The sequence below is a fragment of the Canis lupus genome, chromosome 3 (assembly GCF_048164855.1).
Source record: "Canis lupus baileyi chromosome 3, mCanLup2.hap1, whole genome shotgun sequence".
NCBI classification, from domain to species: domain Eukaryota; kingdom Metazoa; phylum Chordata; class Mammalia; order Carnivora; family Canidae; genus Canis; species Canis lupus.
Window position 1 is genome coordinate 20,421,564 of NC_132840.1, and position 23,064 is coordinate 20,444,627.

Sequence of the window (23,064 nt, forward strand, 5' to 3'; positions counted from 1 at the left end):
AGACATGTGACTTATCACTGGATATAGGAGGAGAGGAGGACAGTCCCTGCCCTGGACACTCACCTAGTCATATGCAGAGTTCAGTGTCAGGTGGCAAGTGGCTTTGGTGACGCTAAGCATCAGGAGGGCAGGGAGCTGCCCGCCTTGTTCACTGCAACCTCCCCAGGCCCCAGCAGAGCGTTCGGCGTGTGACAGGTGTTCAGAGCTCTGTGTGGAGCGAACGCATGAAATCCACACCCCGGGCTGAGAGTGTGTGGCTCTGAGTGCTCTGTGGGGGGATGATTGGCCATCTCCCTCCTGCAGAGAAGCCAGAGGCATCGACTGCTCGGGAGATGGCCCCTCTAGATGAGGAGCCACACCAATGACACGGGAAGCGTGCTCCCTGGTGAGATCTCTCCATAGGAAGCCCAGACAGTCGGCCCCCAGAACCCCACGGCCCCCACAGAACCTGGCCTGTAGGGAGCAGCGTCTGCAGCTGGCTTGCCACGCCGACTCCAGCAGGGGGAGAAGGCCCGTCACCCGAGCCCAGCTGGCTGCCTGTAGGAACCTCCTCCGTGGCGGTGTGCCAGTCTGTGTGCGCTGACCTTCAAGGCATAATGCAAGGCTTAGCCATCTATCTCATGTCGTCCCCGCGGCAGCTGGCCTCATTTATCGACTTCTCGAAAGCGCCAGTACCTCTGCTCAGCTTGGTCTGAGCTGGGCTTAGAGACTCAGGTGCTGGAGCAAAGGCCATGGCATGTCAATTCATCACCCAATAAAAATAAGCTCGGAGAACAAATGCAGAGGGGTTGATTAACTTTCCCACACTGGTCTTCTGACATCCCCGGTTGCTCTCCCGGTGAGCACGGTTGTGTCTTCGTGACAGCCCACCCTGGGCGACTGAGCACAGGCCCAGACACCCCCATACCATTGGGTTATGTGCACAAAAGCTGATCTTGACCTGAGCAGGGTGACCCCCCAATCTGGGCCACACGCTGTCCATCCCAAACTCTGAAACATCAAGACTATTTTAATTTATTTGGCCCTACAGCTTTGTAAGAAAGTATTATTAAAGTTTGGTAATCGGGGCACCTGGTAGCTAAGCGGTTGAGCGTCTGCCTTTGGCTCAGGGCCTGATCCTGGGGACCCGGGATCGAGTCTCACATCGGGCTCCCCACAGGGAGCCTGCTTTTCTCTCTGCCTGTGTCTCTGCCTCTCCCTGTGAATTTATTTATTCTCATGAATAAATAAATAAAATATTTTTTAAAAATGTTTGGAAATTAGCTAACCAAATGGGAGTGAAGGGCAGGTGATGACCTCAGGAGCCAGAGGATGGTGGGCCAAGGGAATCCCTATGCATGTAGGGTGAGGAAGAAATCGCAGCCTCTGTCCTGGAAATCAGAGGAGAGGCTGCTCTTGTTTGGATGGGGTCACCCCACGTCTCCCAAAGTGAGTGTAGCAAGGTCAGGGCCCCAGATGCTGTGCTCCATCCCTTCTTAGCTGTGTGATGGCTCTCTGGGAGACCTGTATACACTAGCGGTTCTTCCTCTTGTCACCAGCCATCCTGGCCTGGCTTTGGCCCAGCAGACAGGCTGTCAGCACAAAGGCTGGTTCTGGGATGCCAGAGCCCTGTTAGCCTCCACAGGGACATGAGGGTGACCCCTGGGAAGGAGGCTGCATGGCTCTGGGTGGGCATGAGAACTGGACCATTGTCAAAACCCGAGACTTAAATAATTAGATACAACATGGACCTTCCATATTTGTGCCCCGGAGTGCTAAGGATGAGTCCATGGGCAGCCACTGAAAACTCTATGGGATGTTAAAGTGAGAACCTCCTTTTAATAAGTCTGATTAAGAGACCAGAAGCCATGGAGCACCCGGGGGGCTCAATCGGTGAAGCACCCAACTCTTGGCTTTGGCTCAGATCATGATCTCAGGGTCATGGGATCAAACCCCGTAAGACCCCATGCCCAGTGGGGAGTCTCTCCCTCTGCTCTTCCTCCTCACTTGCTCTCTCTCTCTCTCTCTCTCTCTCTCAAATAAATAAATAAATCTTTAAAAGAGAAAGAGAACAGCAGCCTGTAACCATATTAGAAATGTTCCCTGGGCAGCCCGGGTGGCTCAGTGGTTTAGCGCCTGCCTTTGGCCCAGGGCGTGATCCTAGAGTCCCGGGATTGAGGCCCACATCAGGGTCCCTGCATGGAGCCTGCTTCTCGCTCTGCCTGTGTCTCTGCCTCTCTCTCTCTCTCTCTGTCTCTCATGAATAAATAAATAAAATCTTAAATAATAAATAAATAAAATCTTTAGAAAAAAAAAAAAAAAAAGAAATGCCCCCAAAACAGAAGGTACTTGATGGAGGCCAAAGGAGAGGCTCATGTAGAGAACCGGGCCTCAGCTTTTAATTTATAAATGTGTTGAGATTCTCCAGGCAGAAATGGTAGATTCTCTAGAGGTGGATTTTAGCAGGTAATTTTTCTCCTCCTTAGAATGATTTTTGGCAGTGGTGAGTCAAGGTTGCAACCATCCTAACTGGAGGCATGTGAGCACAGATCAGCACGGGGCTCAGAAGCCCCAGACTCCCGCCTCTGCCGTGCCCTCATCCAGTTGACGGGCTCCAAATCACAGGTTCTTGAAGGACCCTTGTCTAAAGAAGATAAGGAGCAGAAAAGGGCCTCTGACCGTGAACTGATTTAATGTGAGGACGCACATCCAACACAAAAGTTTTAAAAAATGGAAGATTGGGTGGAGATCTCATTTTGGGGTGAAAATCAGTTCATTCCTAAGTTTGTTTTTGCCTCCACCAGAAGCTATTCTCAGAGTGCACATGGGTGAACCAACTGTTGCTTTGCCTTTAGTGTAACTTTCCCAACAACACCCCATGACAATACACGCCACACTCCACGCTCAGCTGGCACAGCGTGTTTATAAAGAGGTGTCCTTCCGCGCCATCCAAGGGCTCCATCCATTTTCCACAGGGCTTCTCCTAGTCCTGTGCTCCTCAAATCACTCTTTCTCGAGGCCTCTATAGACGGAATCTCCTTTCTCTTCCGTTTTTGACTGGCTTGTCTCTGCTCCTTCCTAATGTGTCTTGGGTTTGCTCAGGTCCCTACCCTGCCCCACGTGGCTACACCTCGGCCTGGCCCCTGCACCTTTGTGAGATTAGCAGCTGTACTCCACGCTGGCTTTGCCTTGTGTCTGGATGCTTCCGATCACCGAGGCTGACTTACTGAGCCTGCTGGCCACAGCTCGGCAAGGTGGGGATATTAGAGAGGTTGGTGGATGTGGCCAGGCGTCCCCTCGTGAGGCCACCAGGGGAATACTCAGTTGAGGAGCCATCCCGGCGGGCCTCGTTCACATGTGCATTCCAGGGCCCACAGCACAGTGAAAGAAGACGATTCCTCATGGAATGGGCACATCGGCCAACAAATGGGTGAATAGCCCCACACCGAGGAAAGCTGACATTCTACCGACTTGAACCAAACTCCAAGCCATCCTGTTCATTTCTGAGTGTGGTCTCTAGTGCTTGGGAAAAGCCACCCAACGTGGACACACGGAGATGCGAAATTTAACCTGCCCCTGACCATGCTACAGGAGCCAGGCTTGATCGTTAATGACGACTTCAGTGACAGCAATCACGATAAATTAATAACGGAAGCCGTCTTGTGGCTGCATTTTTAAAGCATCTGTTTCATTCTTTTACCCGCATTCGAGATATTAACTCATATGTTTTCATCTAGAATTGACAAGTGTGTCCTTGGGTTTCAGAAATCTTGAGTTTCTGAGGTCCCAGCTTGTAATTAAAGAAAGCCCCATATTTAGTTACGATATCAGGGTCCCAATTTCCCATTTTTGCCAATATTGTTAGGTCCTTGGCTTCACGTGTTAACTCTGTTTTTCTGGACTTCTCTGTATTTTCCTATGATCAATTTGGCCTGAGGCAATAATGCGAGGCTCCTTAAAAACATCCAGAAGCAGCCAGCAGTGCTTGGAGGGCATTAGGTCCTCTTTTCAGTAACTGCTGCATTTGTGCAAGCTTCAGAATCGGGGCGCGGTCAAGGACAGGGTGGGGGAACTCATGCATAATCTTTGGAATAAGTTTGCAAGTGGGGACAAAGTGCCAGCTAGAAAGAGCTCGGTCACAGCAACGTCCAGTTGCAGATCCAAAAGGTCCCATCGCACCCAGTGTAAATTATAACAAAGGATCAGGGGCCCCAAGCAGGAGCGCAGGCATGACCTTTACTAGGAGAAGCAAGGAGCAGAGCTGCTGCACTGAACAGGTGGCGAGGGCGGATCCGAGGTGATGCGCATGATGGCTGGCAAGCCGCGGGTTCCCTGGGGGCGTCAGCTCCCTTCTGTCGTGGGGGAGGCTGGACCTGTGCAGGACTCACAGCTCCAAAGCAGGTCAGGAGCAGACAGGAAACGGCTTTCCTGCAGGCAAACCCCGGATTCCTGAGAATCACTTGCACACCCAGTAGGATGTTTGTTGGCTGCAGCTGGCTCCTTGCTCCCCGACAGTGAAAGCAGAGCGTGCCTGAGAGCACCTGTTGTGCAGAGAAAATCACGTTCAGGCCTCTGTTATCATTCTGGGTCTCTCCAGCAAGGCTGAGCCCTCTGCCCCAGGCCTTGGTCTAACTTAGAAGTTGTCGGTATGAGCCTCTCAATCAGAGAACATTTTTTTTTTAAGATTTTATTTATTTATTCATGAGAGACACAGAGAAAAAGAGGCAGAGACATAGGCAGAGGGAGAAGCAGGCTCCCTGCAGGGGAGGATTCGATCCCAGGACCCCGGGATCACAACCTGAGCCAAAGGCAGACACTTAACCACTGAGCCACCCAGAGCTGACATCCCCGGTTGCTCTCCCGGTGCAATCAGAGAACATTTTAAGCCCATATTATTTGAGAATTTCTAGAGATGAACATATTAAAATCATATACGTATGCGATATTATGTTAAGCCTTTCTTGAATGTGTATGAATTTTTTTTTACAAAAACAAATAGGATTTTAAGAAAAGGTTATGTCAATATAATAGCTTGGGAGTTTTTTTGGGGGGGTGCACATGCATCTGCGTGTGTGTGTGTGTGTGTGTGTGTGTTTGGGGTTTTTCTTAGGGAATGTTATTGTCCTGTAGTTTCCAAGTCTCATGGAGTTCCCAGTTCCCTCTAAGGAAAACCGAGGGTTTCAGCTCCGAGTTTAATCACACTGTGTGTGGAACAGTGGCTCTCCAGCTTTGGTGAGCCAGAACCAGCCAGAGGGCAAGGTAGAAATGAAGAGGCCCCATCACATTCAGCAAGCCCACCAACTCTGATATAGGCCAAAATTGGAGAGCTGATGGCATAAGAAAGTTTCCAACCCTCACAGGCTACTTTTAAGGCAAACCAAAAATAGAGACTATATTCAGGAGACAGAGAGACCTGCGCTGAATCCACCATTCTGCCATTGAAAAACCACATGAGGGGTACCTGGCTGGCTTGGTCAGTAGAGCACGTGACTCTTCGTCTCAGGGTCATGAGTTCAAGCCCCATATTGGGCATGGAATCTGCTTTTAAATATATATATAAATAAATAAATAAATGATTTTTTTAAAAAAAAAGCTGCATGACATGGATGAGTTGCTAGCCCACCTGACCCTCTGTTTCCTCCTCTGTAAAGTAGGGATATTAATATCTGCCTCCCAGGTTAATGGGCAATGATGTACAATAAAGTGCATACATTGTGTGGCATCTCCTCGGTGATCAATGAATGTGGACTTCTGGTTCTAAATACAGCAGGAAATAAATACTGAAAATAGAAAAACATTCATAGCACACGACATGTTAGGTAGAGGAGACTACCTTTGCCGCCTCATCACGAGTGTAATTAAATTAATATTCATACAAATACTAATTAAAATCCTCCCTCCCCCCTGGAGTATAAGTTCCCAAAAAAAGCAGGGAACCCACTGCTGCATACTCAAAACCACGCTTGGTGCCTGGCACATGAAGCACTCAGTAAATATTTATTTAAAATGAGTCAACAGTATGGTCACGTTAAAAACGTACATGTGTGCATGTGTATGTCTATACATAGGCTGGAAGCCTCCAGACCAAAGTTTTAATAGTGCTTATTTCTGGAGGTAGATGAGGGTGCTTTTAATTTTATTCTTTCTGCTTATCTATATTGCCTGAATTTTCTGCAGTGAACACAGACCTAACCAGTGCGTCCTTGCATAAATGTGAGAGGGATTGAAGCCACCTACCATCTTGCCTACAAAACATGTTCCTTCATGACTTCCAGCTTCCTTATATATATGGTCTCTAGAACTAAACACTTCTAGGAGAAATAGGAATTAAATGATTTCTAAAAATAAGTAGAATTTCTTTTGATCTGCCAAATTTCCCTCTTCTGACTGTGGACCATGTAGAAAACAGTTAACACAGCAGGACTGAGACTGTGGTCTCCAGAAACGTCTGCTTATTGGATTTCGGCATCTGAAAACTTGGATTTCTAGAGGGTTCTCACCATACTAGGTGATAAGAGTGGTTCCCTGTGCCTCAAGTGTTTATGCAAACAAATAGGGCTTATGCTGAGAACCTACTTTCCTTCTGGAAATCAGGGATTTTGCTACATGCCAGGCAGAGAGGGTGGCTACATGACCAGCCCCCAGGAAAATCCTGGGCACTGGGATCTCTAGCGGGCATCCCTGTGAACAGCACTTCACAACGCACTGCTGGGGAATCAAGTGTGTCCTATGTGACCCCCACGAGAGGTCTTTGGAAGCTGGCACCTGTTCCCCCAGACTTTGCTCCACATGCCTGTCCCTTTGCTGATCTTGCTCTGCATCCTCTCACTATAATAAATATCAGCCCCAGGTATGACTATGTCTTGAGTCCTGTAGGTCCTCCTAATGAGTCACTGAATCTGGGGGTCATCTTTGGGAGCCCTGACACACTTGAGTCTCTGCTGACAGCATGTAGGAAGTCTGAGCCCACTGAAGGGACATCTGGAGCAGCATTTAGGTGGGAGTTGGGTTTGTAACGAGAGAAATGGTCTAGTGGCCCTCCTGAGAGAGAAATCTATCCATGGGGAATGGATGGATGGACACCTCAGGACAAAATTCCTCTAGGATTCTGGGTCAGGAGGATACAGGCCAGTCAATGTATGTTGAAGAAGGCTTGTACTCTCACTGATTGATGCTTTCATTCATTAAACAACTGAGTACCTACTCTGTGTGCACTGGCACTCTTCTAGATCCTGGACACAGAGAGTTGAGTAAGATTGATGCATCCACTGCCCCCAAAGAGCTTACCCTGTAAGCTGAGGAGGAAGCCAGGTGAGGAGACACGCTTCTCAGAGGGCACTCACAGTAGTCTCTCCAAGGACATCTAGAGGACTTCGTATTTGGGCTGAGACCTCTGTGTCAGTGAGACACACATAAGCACATCTAAGGGGGCCAAGTTTCATGGGACAGATGGAAAATCTTGAGGCTAGAATTAATTTGGTCTTTTGAAGGAACAAAAGGAAAACCTGTGTGCCCAACGGCGTTGGGAGGGCAAGGAAAGAGTTTGGAAATGAATGTGAGGACGTAGGGCCTTGGACTCGTGGCCTGCAGTTTGGATTTTATTCTACGCCCAATGGGAAGTCATTGGAGGATCCTGAGAAAGGGTATAAATAGGGTATAAAACTGAATATAATTGCCCTGGTTGGTGTTTGGAGAATGGATTGTAGTACGTAGAATAAAAGCAAAGGATCAGGTGCAGTGCGGTGGTCCAAGCAAACAATGATCCCTAGTGCCCTACCTCCTACTTCCTACAACAGAGCAGAGATAACAGACTCACACCGCACCTACCTCAGTCCACAGCAGGGGCAGGAGATGACCTCCTTGGGTATGGCTATGCATTGCTCATTGTCATGGCAGGGGTCAGAATGTTGGGATGGAATCAACCAAGACTTGCCCATGTGCCATCTGAAGATGGCAACCTCCAGGAGAATGTGATGATCAGAATTGGACTCTGGTAGAGCCTCATGCAGGACGACCATGGGATCCCACCAGGGACCCTGGGATACCTGAGAGAAGAGGTCCAAGGAAGGGTTTAGAGGCATCAAGAGCTCCCCTCCTTTCTCAGCTGTTATTTTGCCATTGACATCCATAGCGCCATGCTAGGCTGGGCAAGCACGTGCCCCACCTTCCCCACCCGGGCCACTTCCTGGGCAGGTCCTCTTGTCCACGCCTGCTGGTGTGGCATCTTCCCATCCTCCCTGTTATTGAGACCTTTCTTGGCTCTGGTGCCCTGGCTACTCCCGGGCTCTCCACAACCCCTGAACAGTGCTGGGCTTCGGTGGCCTAACTGAACCAGAATTCCTGGATTCACTGGCCCTTCCACCTGTTCTGTTGGTCTCATCAGGAGATTTGAAGTTGGCCCTTCCCACTGTATGGAGAGCGAGAGCTACGTGAGCCGTTTCAAAACAGTGTACTTCCTTGAGCTGGGAATTCTATTACTTTCTAGCTCTGTTTTTAAATCAAGTGATTGATACAAATCACCCAGGCAGGTATTCCATCTAATCCAGGGGGCCCACAGAGCTGGAATTAGGTGGGGAGCTGAGCATAGGTCCCCTGATTCCTTTCTTCCCTGTGGTTTTACAGGTTTTAATGTCTCTTTCAGTAAGAATATAAAATATTCCATATTTTTATATAAAATATAAAATTCCTGTAGTCTGCCTTTTCTTCTTTCCTTTTCAGGGTCTCATGGTCTTTCCCATCCTTACTGACTCCTCTTTGAGGGTAAACTACAGTGAGGCTCATATGTCGGCTTAAAAAAACAAAAAACAAAACAAAACAAAACACCACAATCCTCCCCGCAATACATGTGATATCAGCCAGGATATTTCGGACGGCTCCCTGACTAGTGTTTGCTGTCGACCGGTGCTTCTCAGACTGTCATGTGTCTACAGAGCCCTAGGGCTCTTGCACTGATTCCTTCTGACATGAGTCCCAACCCAAGTCCCCTCCCCCAGGTAATCCACGCTACCAGTTTGCAAAGAGATGCCCAGACCCCTCTGTGTACATTCTCATATATTCTAATACGCCCAAGGGTCCAAAGCATCTGGAAAGATAGCAAACTTATTTGTTTCGAATGGACAATGAGTCAGGGAATTTATTGAATGATCTGACTTTTCCAAACAACCTAACATGCCATTTTTAGCAAATAGTACATTTCCAAATGTATATATGGATATACATCCATGTCACTGTATATAAAATATCTGTCTAGATAGACTGATAGATCTCTAATTAACTAATACATATGGTAGATATATATTATATTAGATATCTATATCCATACCTGGGTCTGTCTGTCTTCCTGTGTCCATAGCTGCCCTGTTTCTGGGGCTCTAATATAGCATTGATCCTCTTGGCTAATCCTGCACTAATAGCACTGTCTCACTTTGTAACATTATTAAGTCTGATATAAAAGGAAGGCCATAGTAAGCTGTGTGGCTTTGGTATCTGTGCTGAATAAATATGGATCCCCCACGCACAGAACGTGAGCCCAAGAAGCTTACAGAAGGGGCTTGTCAAAGCTTTGGGTCTCTCCCTCCTTCCCACCACTACCAAGGCCCCATGAGGGCTGAGCCTGGCAGGCCCTTCATCCTTCTCCATTGATACCTGGCCCCTGGCCCCTGGCCTGGAGTTTCCTTCCCGTTCTGCTGCGACCCCACAAATAGTAATCCTGCTTCCCAGGAGAGTGCAGGGCCCAAGCATGGTCAGAGGTGCCCAGCCCCACTTCACCACATTGCCTGCTAATCAACCTGCCCCGTGTCTGCGGAGGCCGCCACCCAGAAGAGGCCAGATCCCAGCAAGTGCTCGAGCAGCTCCTGTGAAGCTACATTAGGGACTAAAATGAGTCCCGTTTTTAATTTGATTTTTCTTCCTCTGTAACAAGCAAAGTTCACATTACAGATAAATTGCCCGGAAATTCCAATTTAATAAGGCATGTTCATTTTTCAGGCCTAAAAGCATGGAAAACATCTTGCACGCTGGTACTTTTATACCAAAAGTTTTATTAAAAAGACAGCTTTGAAGCTGTCAAGAATTTACATAGAGTTTCTGGCCAGTTGGTCAGAAAGGCTGATCTCACAAAAGGGCCCATCACCCAGGAAGTTGGAAAAGCAGGTTGGCTGGTGGTCTCCAGCTGCTCTGTCCTCTGGGGTAGGATGCTCAGGAGTCGGGGAAAATCATGCACTCAGGGCCTCGCCGCCAGCTCTTGGCTTGCATTGTTTGCCTTGGGAGTACCCGGCAAATGGGGTGCCCCTTGTCCTGAGTAGAAGCAGCAGGCATCACGGAGACGCAGGACACAAGCATGCCTCCCCAAGGTCTCCGATGATGGGAAGAGACACCAAACAAAGTAAATAAACTAATAGAGGGAAACAGAATTAAAGGTCATGAGAAAACACAAGTAAATACCCACGACGATGGATACTTGATTTTTTTCTATAAATTTTTATTTTTTATTTTTTTAGAGGAGAGTGAGTGTGAGCTGGGGAGAAGGGCAGAGGAGGAGGGAGAGAAAGAATTTTAAGCAAGCTCCACCCCCCAGGACAGAGCCCAACATGGGGCTCGATCTCACGACCCTGAGATCAGACCTGAGCCAAAATCAAGAGTCAGATGCTTAACCAAGTGAGCCACCCAGGTGTCCCTACCTGAGTGTCTTTCTTCCTAGCTCATGAGTGGCAATGATGGTGGACGTGTTTGTTTGAACAGTGCTTCTGTGCCTCTGAGAGGTGGGTAGGGCAGAGCCTGTCATTGATAAAAAGGGACCCAGGAGCCCAGGGAGGGCAAGTAACTTGCCCAAAGCCCATAGCAAGTCAGCAGCAGAGCCTGGATACAAATCTTTCTTAATTCCAGGTGTAGTCTGAAAAAGTAAGTGATTAACAGGAACCTGCCTGTCCCTGTCACACTGGGAGCTGGGGTTAAACAATGCAGGGAGGGAAACAAAACACAAAAGTAAACCCACCAAAAATGCAGGGAGTGGTTGTGGAACCGCCCTGCTTTAAAATGATGTCAATGAATACTTACTTGGTAGCAATGTGAGAAACTAAATATTGAAGAATAAATTTGTTGTTGTTTTTAAGAGAATAAATTGGATGTTAATGCTCAAAAAAAAAAAAATAGTAGAGTCACCCAGGCAGCAGGATTTTTTTAGGGAAGAAAAACACTGAGTGGCTATTGTGTAAAACCCTCAAGCCCTTGCTCTCTCTAGGAGGCCTAACTCCACTGGACATCGTTCTTAGGGGACAGTCCCTGAGTTAACGTCCTGTAAGTTTTCCGCTGACTAGCACTACTCCGCATCCAAGAAAAGAAGCAAAATTGTTCATCATACCCCGAAACAGTAGCATCATGAGACCAAAACCATGATAGGGAGAAACAAAGAGTATTGTTTCTTTGCCAACATGAAAGCCTCGATCATTTAATTCTGTTTTTATTTATATTCTGAACTCTGATTTGAGTAATCAGGAATAAAATACGGTCCATTTAAATTTTTCATTATTTCAAATACATGGAACTACCACAAGTCATTTCTGGATCAACTGCGAGCTTGTTACCTGGTAAGGTGGGAAATAAATGTTACCTTTCTTCACATTCCCCATTTCTGTGATTATTGCCCCCGACAGGAAGGATGCAACCCTGGGTGTTGCCGGGTGCCAGGCACTTTCCCTGGCCCTGGGGACGTGGAATGGCCAACATGTGGCCATGAGCATAAGTAACAAACCAACCTGCTTCAGGTCCAGCACCTGCCATCCGGTGCCCCTGTGTGGAATTCCAGCTCTGCCACTTCCGCTGTGCTGCTTTGGGCAAGTTGCTAAGCCCCTCTGAATCTTGGTCATCTCACCTTTAAAGCGAGGATGATACCAACTTCATCTGGTTGTTGGGAACCACAGAAATGGTTCTGAGTCTGGCCCAGGGCCAGGCACAGGACGTATGCACTCATACAACCCACTTGAACCTCATCCTGACAAAGCACAGTTTGGTGAAGGCAGCAGGCCTACAAAGGCCCTTCTTACACTCCAACAGGTTAGTCTGTATTCATGCCCAGCAAGGGACAGAAGAGGAAGTGACTGCCTCTAACGGGAAGCTCTTACAGGGCGACCTGGAGGAGGCATTTCAGCCCAATCTTAGAAGACAGGAATTTTGCAGGCGAAGGCGTAAATTGCTCTCAAAATGAAAGACAGGTGTTTTTAAAATGGTTCATTCTCAAGAAATAAGGAAATGATCATTGAGGCAGCAAGGGAATGTGGGAAAAACTACGTTAGCTCTACTCCTTCCCCATGTGCTTCCCACCACTGCCTCACCTACAGAATGCCATCTCCCCAGGGCTTCGCTGAGCCAGGGGTTCCCAAAACATTCCAGGGGACAGTGAGGGTCCCATACTGGACCCAACCCCAGTGGACCACAGCCACACATCAGCGGTCCGACTGGCTCTGCTGGGAGCCACACGCTTCGTGCCAGGTCCCTCTGGCCCTCACAGCTCCCCCGTGAGGCCCTGGGATTTTCCTCCCTCACCAAGGCAACAGAAACAGACAAGTAGCTCGCTCAAGGTCACAGAGTGAGAATCCAGGTCTTTTTTATTCTGACATCCAAGTCTTTTACTCTCATGGAACAGCTGAGAACGTACATGACCCGGCATAGCCATTGCAGAGGTTAAGAGCAGACTGGCACACCAGACAGCCAGGGTGCAGATCCCAACATCGCCACGCACTCTAGCCCCTAACCTTGACCTTGGCAAAGTGGTTCGTCTCTCTGGGTTGGTTTTGTTGGTTTGTTTTTGCATTGGAATAGTTTTTTTTTTTTTTTCTTGGCAAGAAGTCAAATGGTACCTTTTTAAAAACAAAATAAAGATTCTACTTAAGGGTTTTTTTAATATTCAAGTAGATTTTTAATGATAAAATCTATCAGTTCTATGAAAACTAAGAAATCTACGGCCTGGAATTTAATAGAAAAAAAGTAACACAATGAAAAGGTCGATAGCATCCAGCATCTTTTCAGTTTCCCCATCTATGAAATAGGAATAATGATATTATCAACCTGTCAGGGTTGATGTGAGGGCTGAAAGAGTAGATACAGCACGCCCCCTGAAAAGTGTCTGGTGCATAGAAAGAACTCAGTTTAGTGTTGGAAGCCGCTGTTGTTACCATTATTATGAAAGGGTACTGTACCCGAGGCTGTTCTAGAAAGACTAGACCTGATGCCTTGTAGGAAGCACTAGCAAGGCCCACTTCCTAGTGTTGTTCAGCAGTGCAAGGTCTGGCTCACCTACTTTTACACAATTTGATTTGATGTGATTGATGCACACAGAGGTGCTTGGGTCTGTTCACATGACCCAGATTCACCAGGGCCTGAAAAAAAGAGTCTTTCTCTGTGCACTAAAGTGAGACTCTATGTCAGAGGCTCTGTAATTCCCTCCTGGAGGCCCCCAGATGTCCAGGGGTTGCTGCTAAGGCTGCAGCAGAGCCTGGGAACAATCGGAGGGTCTCCCCAGCTGGTAGTCAAGTTGGGACCACGGGTGCAGTGGTGTCATGGGGCAGCTGAACGGCTACCAGAAGGCTCCTGGAGGCTGTTCTAGAGGTTTCTTATTCCTCTGCTCCCTTCTCAACGAGCCAGGCTGACCACCCCTTCTCTCTGTGACCACAGCCTCCCTCAGGTAATAATCACATTGTAAGGCCCCCAAGATTGCCTCCAAGTCAGGGATGGCGAGTCCCCTTCTCCTTGACCACACACCTGTGGACAACCCCTTGGGTCCCAGCTGCACGTGAAGAATCTAACCCATTGTGTTTGGAGTCATCCTCGCTCTATTCTCAGAAAGTAGCTTGTTTTCAAAATTCAGCAAGTATCTTCTGACCACCCTCCAGTAAGTTAGCTGGGAAGCAGCTTCGTGTGGGGGTTCAGATCAGGGGCTCTGGACCCACATCCAGACTCTAAGGCCCTGGTAGCTGTGTGGTTTGTACTTTAGTTTCCTCATCCGTAAGTGGGGATATTATACTTACTGTATTCGTTTCCTATTGCCACTGTAACAAGCTGCTGTAACAGATTACTATAAGCTTGGTGAGGCTAGAAATGTCCTCTTCTCCAGTTCTGGAGGCCAAAAATCCAAAATCAGTCTCACTGGGCCAAAATCAAGGGGGAACCACACTCCCTCTGAAGACTCTAGGGGAGACTCCTTTGCATTAGTCTAGTCTCAACCTCTGTGGTCACCTGGGCTTCTCTTTTCTGGGTGTCTCATCAGGGCATCTGCAGTTGCATAGTAATATGCAATTACATAGCATAGTAATCCAAAAGCACCTCCCCACCTCAAGATCTTCCCCTTAATTAGACCTACAAAGTTTGTACCACGGGATTAGGATGTGGACATCTTTTCCTGAGAAGACTAGGATGGTAATTGGTCCCAAACTCTTGTTGGTTAAATCAGGTTTTAAATGTTCTTAGAACCAAAGCCAGCAGTACATGGCAGAGATGTTGACTCCAAGCATCTTTACCTGACTGATGAGCCATGAGTTTTCATGTCCCCTCAGGGGATATATTTCAAAGATTGGTGGGGAGTGGCAGGAAAACACTGACTAGCATCTCACTGGCTCAAGTACAAAAGTAGTTGGTGCACCTGCCATGTGTCACTGGGATAGTCCCACATTACCCAGGCCACTCAGTTCAAGGAAATCTGAGTCTTGTTCAGTTGGAGTCTCCCTGATAGGTGGGATTTTCATTTCTTACCTAATGCACATTTTGTTTGAACTTCTTAGAAGGAGCGTGGATTACTTTTACAACAACCTCAAAAATAGTAACATTTTAAAATTCTTTGATGGTTTCCTATTATCCAGAACCCAACCCCCTTACAATAGTGGTTCAGATTCTGCATAATCTGTCTCTCTAAACTCACATACTTTCGGTGTCCCCTGGAGAAGCTATGGCCCTGACCACAACCATCCACATGCTAGAACATAAATACTCATTCAGCAACTGTCTGTTGAGTGTTGTGTATGTGCTAAGCAATGTTTTAGGAGCTAGGTCATGACAGCAAACAGATGTCCTTGCCCTGTGGAGCTTACACTCTAGTGAATCTCTCTGTTCCATGTGTTAATTTGTATTCTTCTCTCTTGCTGACTTGTCTGTCCTCTCATTCTCTGACAACATCCCACCCTTTCTTCTGGTCTTGGTTCGGACACTGCATCTTCTGTGAGGTCCCCAGGGTTACCCTCTGTCAGAAATAATGGCTGTTTCCTCCAAGCATCTGTGCACCCTCCCTGCACTTTCATGGCATTGCTTCTCCTACCGGGTTTGCACATGGGACACACCCAAGGTATTAAAGAAATAAAGCTAGGGGCACCTGGGTGGCTCAGTGGTTGAGTGTCTGCTCTTGACTCAGGTCGTGATCCCAGGGTCCTGCGATCAAGTTCTGTATCAGGCTCCCTGCAGGGAGCCTGCTTCTCTCTCTTGTCTCTGCTTCTTTCTGTGTGTCTCTCATGAATAAATAAAATCTTTAAAAAAAAAAGAGAAATACAACTAGAGTTGGACAGCTGTGAACTCTGTCTCTTTGAGAACTGGACAGTACAAGCTCTCTCCTCACAGGCTTGTCATGAGGCACAAAGGAGGCACACACACAAAATATTCAGCACAGAGTTGGTGGCCTGCCATCACTTTCTGAATAAACAACTGTGACTAAAATGATGTATGGTTTCACACATATGTGAAATTTAAGAAATAGTGAAAGGGATTATGCTGGAAAGGAGGGGAACTGAGTGGGAAAAATTAGAGAAGGAGATAAACTATTAGAGACTCCTAACTCTTGGAAACAAACAAATGGTTGAGGAAGGGGAGGTGGGCAGGGGGATGGGGTAACTGGGGCATTGAAGAGGGCACTTGATGGGATGAGCACCGAGTATTATACTATATGTTGGCAAATCAAACTTAAATAAAAACAAATGTGGAAAAAAAAAAAGAAGAAGAATTATCTGGCACCACGATGCCTGGGTAGCTCAGTCAATTAAGTGTCTGCTTTCAGCTCAGGTTATGATCTCAGGGTCCTGGGATCAAGCCCCACGACAGGCACCCTGGTCATCAGGCAGTCTGCTCCTCCCTCTCTCTCTGTGCTCGCTCTTTCTTATGCACACTCTCAAATAAATAAGTAAATTTTTTAAAAAGATAATTGTCTGGCACCTAGCATGGGAGCTTTTGCCCACCACTCAGTGAACATTTCTTGAACCTATTCTGAGTGTAATCTGAATGTTGTTTGGGACTTTTTTTTTTTTTCAGGTATTCTGTTTACAAGGACCCAGCTGGCTGGCTGAATATTAACCCCATTAATGGGACTGTTGACACCATGGCAGTGCTGGACCGTGAGTCACCATTCGTTCACAACAGTGTGTACACTGCCCTCTTCCTGGCAATCGACAGTGGTGAGTAATTTTTAAAATGCCACTAAGTATATACTTTTCAGTTATAAATGCATTTTTACATTTTACATTTCTTCTGGTAACACTTGGAGATGTTCTCAGGAAGAATATAAATGTGTGGAGTCAGGGAACGCATTCAAACACACAATGAGAGAGGTGATACCCCCAAATCCTGGAATTCTAGGAGCTTTGTCCAGGAGAGATCAGAATGGTGATCTCACTGTGCTTCATCTTAGGCAGGTGCCATGACTAGGAAGGCACATTAATATCCTTCATCTTAGCATCATGCTCTCATCTGTGGGACATTTCTTTCACTTAGTGACATCACTGAACTTGACGACTGAATTATCCTCCAGCTTTTATTCTGTTATCACAAGCGACCATGGAGGGACATCAGGTGTGCTCAGCTAGGAGCTTCATAATCACAGAACAATTGCTGTTCTTTCAAATACTAGTAATGCAACATCCACGTGCCAGACTCTGTTCTAGATGCTGGGGATATGGCAGTGATCAAACAAAAATGAGTGTCCTCATGCAGCTGATACACTCATGGGGGAAGGAAGAAAATGGAGTAAAATACATAATACACTTTTGGGGGGGAAAAAGGAAACATACTATTTCTGTATGAAACAAGGAAAAACAGGAAAAAGATAGCAGACAACAGGGTCCTGTGGTTCTAACGAGGCAGCTGTGGGAAACCTCATGGTGGCAGTAACATTTGAGTAAAAACACAAAAGCAGTGGAGATGAAAGGACTGAAGTTATCTAAGGGAAGAGCAAGGAGGCCAGGAGGACTGGACCAGAGAGAGTGGGTGGGACAGGAATGGAGTAAAGACATAGATGATGTGGGCTTATGTGGGCCTCTACACCACCCTCTGCTTTTACTGCATGTGAAATGGGATGATGTGGCCGAGTGCTGAGGAGGGTGCAGTGTGACATGATCATGCTGCCCTGTTGAGTAGGGCACAAGTATGGGGACCTCTTAGGAGATCAGTGACAATCTAGGTATGATGGTGGCTTGGACTGATGATAGGGGAGGGGATGAGAAGTCAGATTCTGGGAATAGTCTTTGTATTTCAGACACAAAGCTAACAGGATCTGCCATTGGCTAAGATGAGGGGTCAGACTTTGCGGGTATGGGAAGCAAAGATGTCTGTTGTGTCAATCACACAAGAAGTTTGTTTTGCTTTTCCTATTATTCCTAAAAGTCAACTGTTCATGGCTGAAGATTCAGTTTCGAGTCCCATATATCAAAAATGAATATTCACAGGGCCTTTTGTATATGCCTTTCATTATACTCAATAACAGGTAAACTAAGAATTCTCAAACCCCATCGCCATGTTCTGGGCACCCACATGCAAATCACATATGAGATCATGTGTCTGAGAAGTGCACAATCACTGCAGCATGTAGTAGGCAGAGAGGGCTTCACAATGAAGTCAACCTTTGAGTTTGGCCTTGAAAGACACGTATGGTTTGGATAAGTGGCAGGGGAGGAGGTAGAGGTGCCTGAGAACACAGAGCAGAGGAATCAAGACTAGAAGGGAGTGTGTGGCATGGGTAGTAAGAAAGGGAGAGAGAAGAGTTGCACCCACTGTGAGTGAACAAGTGGAAATCCATTTGGATGTACATGAAAAGTCATATCCTCAAAACATCTCAACATCCAGACAAGTCACTTGATGGAGCCAGCAGCCAAAAGATTGCCTAAGTCCTTAAGGAGGAAATTGCATGATGAGATACACACAGACATTCATTCATCCACACACACTGTACTTGGTCCTAGAGACTTAGAGTTGAATAATGCATGGTCCTTGTGCTCCATGCACTAATGAGTGATTTGAGGAGTTAGACTAGTAAACAGAAGACCACAATGCAATGTCGTAACTATTCTGTTGGACCTAAGCCCAGAAGAGCCCCTTGTCCAGCCTTGGGAGTTGGTCACAGGGAGCTTCTTGGTTAAAGGGATCTTTACAGAGTGATGAAGGATAAGTTGAGAAAAGGTAGCGCATTTTTGTAATTCTATTCCCATTTTTCAAAAATTTTAATTCCAGTATAGTTAACATACAGAGTAATATTAGTTCCGGGTGTATAGTATAGTGATTCAACACTTTCAAACATCACCCAGTACTCCTCACAACAAGTGCTCTCCTTAATTCCCATCACTTATTTCACCCATCCCCCCCACCTACCCCCCTGGTGACCATCAGTTGTTCTCTATAGGTGAGTCTGTCTCCTGGTTTGTCTCTCTCTTTTTTCCCCTTTGCTCATTTGTTTTGTTTCTTAAATTCCACATATGAGTGAAATCATAGGATATTTGTCTTTCTCTGGCTTATTTCACTCATCATTATCTCCCTAGCTCTATCCATGTTGTTACAAATGACAAGATTTCATTCTTTTGTATAACTAAGTAATATCCCATTTTATAAATATATATTTTATATAGATATATAATTATATATATATTTATATTTATATTTATAACATCTTCTTTATCCATTCACCAATTGATGGATACTTGGGCTGTTTCCATATCTTGGCTATTGTAAATAATGCTGCTATAAACATGAGGGTGCATATATCCCTTTGAATTAGCATTTCGTATTTTTTGGGTAATACCCAGTCGCACAATTACTGGATCATAGGATAGTTCGATTTTTAACTTTTTGAGGAAACTCCATACTATTTCCTGGAGTGGCTGCACCAGTTTGCATTCACACCAACAGTGCATAAGGGTTCTCCTTTCTCCACGTCCTCAGCAACACCTGTGTTTTTTATTTTAGCCATTCTGACAGGTGTGAGAAAACATCTCATTGTGATTTTGATTTGTATTTCCCTGATGATTTGTGATGCTAAGCATCTTTTCACGTGTCTTCTATATGGCCATCTATATGTCTTCTGTGGGAAAAAAATGTCTGTTCATGTCTTCTGCCCATTTTTAATTGGATTATTTGCTTTTTGGGTGTTGAGTTATATCAGTTCTTTCTATTTTGGACACTAACCCTTTATTGGATGTGTCTTTTGCAAATATCTTCTCTCAGTCAGTAGATTACCTTTTAGTTTTGTGGATTAGAAAAGGTAAGGCATTCTAATAGAAGCCTGAAAGAATATGGATATGCACACTGAGAAGGCTTGCATGATTGGTTCCAAACGTACAAAGCTAAGAGCAGAGAGATGGCCAGGCACCCACTGCTCTGAGGTTGGTACTAGGTCCTGCATTGAATGCCTAGCTCAAATCATAGTTCCTGATTTAGACCCGACACTCAAAGATCTGTGGAATAGATCCTGAAATAGATATAAAATGCTCCATATGCTATGTCAAGATGTTTGATTTGATTATGTTTCTTACTTGCCCTCAGAATAACTTTTGTGCTTTAGAAAGAGAACTCCTTTGGAGGTGTAGAAAATGCACAATGATGACATGGGAGCCAGGGAGCCATTCTAAAGCTGTGGCAGAAATCAGGGTAAAAGAAGCAAGAAGTAGTGAAGTGAGTTTAGGTGGAGTGAGCCCAGAGTCAGGAAATATGTTGAAAGCCATAGCCAGTATCTTAGTTGCAGGGGTTAGGGTGTACCTGGTGCTGATAGAAATGGACCAGATAAGATGAGTCTAGAAAATATCTGGAAGGAAGAAACAAGACTTTGAAAAAAACACATACCCAACATAGAGAAAGCTGATATTGAGATTTCTAATCCAGAAACCAGGAATGACTATTCCATTGACAGAAATGGAATGGGTTTCAAAGCTTTGTTCCCATGTTGCCTTTATGGGGTGGGTGTTGAGATGATGTCCCATGGGACTGGAATAGAGGTAAGGAGGTTTTTCTTAGAGAGTCACTCATGCAAAAGAAATGGGAGCCATCAGAAAAGGTAAGTTTTATAGAAGGAACAGGCCTAGACAGGAGTGTTAAGGGCATAAACAATGGGTGACAATAAGCCAAGAATGTTTAAAATGTTGTTTGACTTAAAAAGTGTCAATTATAGATGAGCTAAAGTGATGATTTCAGAGTTCTGTGCTACCTAAAAATCTCTGGACTTGTAGAGAAAATTCTCAGCTAAGAACAGCATGAAAAGAGGTTGAAATACAGCAAATAGAGTTGTCATTGCCTTATGAAATATTTTACACAATTATTCATAAAAAAAACAAGCAGTGAAGTACACTTTAATTTTTGCCAGAAACAAGAGCCTCCTCTGCAGATGTGACTAGGCAAGCTGCTTATAAACACCGAGGCTCAGTTGATAATTCCTACTTAAAAGGTTGTGAAAAATGAGAAAGAGAAGTGCAGTGCCCTCTACACTCACCTCAAAAACTATATTAAATGTTCAATAAATGTTAATTTCACCCCAGTGGGGGTTATAGAAAGGAAAGAATGCAGCCAAGAATGGTCCTCAAGAAAAATACAGTGTGAAGTCTACTTCTCATTTCTTTTAATACTAATATCAAACAAGTAAATTCAAAATCTGGTGTCACAGATGTTTCCAAAAGGACGAAATGTCCCTGAAGACGTAATGATAAATAGAAAACAGGTTGGCATTAATACACAGAACCATCATTAGAGATGATAATCTTGAACAAAGCCCCAAAGACTTAAAGTAAAAAGAGCATAAATTTAAAAGGATCTCATAAATCAAAGGAACTTTTGTTTAAAGCTTCCTTTTAGTCACTCACTGAAAGCATCTCTCTAGGTATTATGTTTAACCAGGAAAAACCAACACTTACCTATTAGATCAAAGTTAATAGTATAACTGATGTCTCAATTTTAGACAAAGTAAGCATTTGATTTTATTTAATTTCTAGAAATTCAATATATTTGATGGAATGAAAGAATAAGGATTTTTTGTCATGTAACACTAGGAAAGCTAAAGCAAAATAAAATTATTTTCTCCAAAGAGTCACTTAGGAATTTATATCAAAACATGTTGATATATAAAAACATTTTATCAAAACATGATAAAACATATATGTCTGTAGGATCTTCCAGATAGGATACAACAGACTGCTGTTCCCACTGCAAAAACTAGGAAAATCAGGTTAGATTTTAAAAGACTTTAATTTTAAAGGCATCGGAGAGCCATATAAGTCAGGAGGCATTGATCAATGGAAATACCAAAGAGGTAAAAAAAAAAAAAAAAAAAAAAGTATAAGACAACCAGCCATTTCTTCACTCTGGAGGCCTTTTCTGATTCTGGAGGAGGGTCAAGTTGGACCCAGGTAGAGGGCCCAAGATGAAAGGAAATAAACCAGAAATGCTTGTAACAGTCATGTGGAGCTAGCGTGACAAAGTGAAAACCTGAGGGCCTTTAAACACATGGCTACTTTTCCCTCATGGACAAATGCCCTTTAAAGGACAGAGCAAAATCTCCTGGGGTCTCACAGAAACAAAGAGCTAACAGAGGAAGCAAACACACCTTAAACACAGAACCATTCTATCCTTAAGACATTTGCCAGATTTTAAAGGTACAAAGTATTGTAGAATGGGATGGCCAGTGCTATAGACTGAATGTTTATGTCCCCCCAAAATTCTTATGTTGAAACTAATCCTTAGAGTGTTTGGAGGTAGGGCCCTTGGGAGGTGCTTAGGTCATGCAGATAGAAACCTTCATGAGTGGGATGAATGCTCTTATAAAAGAGACCCTAGAGAGTTCCTCTGCCCCTCCTGCCATGTGAGGATACAGCAAAAAGACTCTATTGAAAATCACAAGTCACTGCTAAGAGAAGTTTTAATCCTATTAAATGAGAGATATACCACGTTTATGGATTGGAAGTCTCGATGCTATTGAAAAGTAAATTCTCTCCAAACTGACCTAAAGGATCCAATGTGATACCAAGCAGAATCTCAGGTCTTTGTTTTGAGGTGAAGGAGAAGTGTATTGTAAAATTCATGTGGAAATATAAGAGGCTAAAAGTAGCTAAGGCAATCTTGAAGAGTAAGTTGGAGGACTTACACTATTAGATACTCAGACCTATTAGAAAAAAAACAGTAATTAAAATTATGTGGTGTTTGCACAAAGACAGAAAAAAAATTGACTTATGAAGTAGACTAGAGAGTTTAAAAACAGATACACACACACTCAGTCCCTTTTTGTGACCAGGACATGGTGACTGCAGATACGAAAGCATGGTCTTTGCAATAAAAGTCCTGGGTTAATTGAATACACATATGAAGAAAAATGTTTCCTGACCCTTCTCTTAGGCCATATACAATATACAGTAACCAATTCTAAATATATTACAGGTCCAAATATGGAAGGTAAAATAATACATCTTGTGGAGACAAATATGTGAGAACATATTGGTGTCCTTGACATAGGCAAAGATTTTTCAAGCAAGACGCAAAAATATTCACCACAAAATGGAAAAAAAAAAGTAGATTATGTTAAAATTAAGAACTTCAGTTCATCAAATGATATCATTAAAAAAGTAAAAAGATAACTCACAAAGTAGAAGATATTTACAATACAAAGAAATCCTATAATCTGTAAGCAAAAGACACAACCCAAAGCAAACCAGGGAAGGAACTTGGGTTGTACTTCACAACAAATGCCAATAAACACAGAAGAGATGACAACTTCATTAATCAAAGAAATAAAAAATTAAATTATATAGATATAAATGAAAATACAAATGAATCAAGAAAATACAATGAAATGCAATTCTGTGACATACTTAA

The 23,064-nt window shown here is 44.7% G+C and overlaps 1 protein-coding gene across 2 annotated transcripts in view; it reads left to right on the top strand.

Moving 5' to 3' along the window:
* CDH13 (cadherin 13) overlaps positions 1 to 23,064 on the top strand; it is a 1,001,991-nt gene that overhangs the window by 951,447 nt on the left and 27,480 nt on the right. For both annotated transcript variants that reach the window (XM_072819439.1, XM_072819441.1), the window contains one exon: positions 16,261 to 16,403. In XM_072819439.1, coding sequence (XP_072675540.1) covers positions 16,261 to 16,403 — 143 coding nt within the window. The remainder of the gene's footprint in view (positions 1 to 16,260; positions 16,404 to 23,064) is intronic.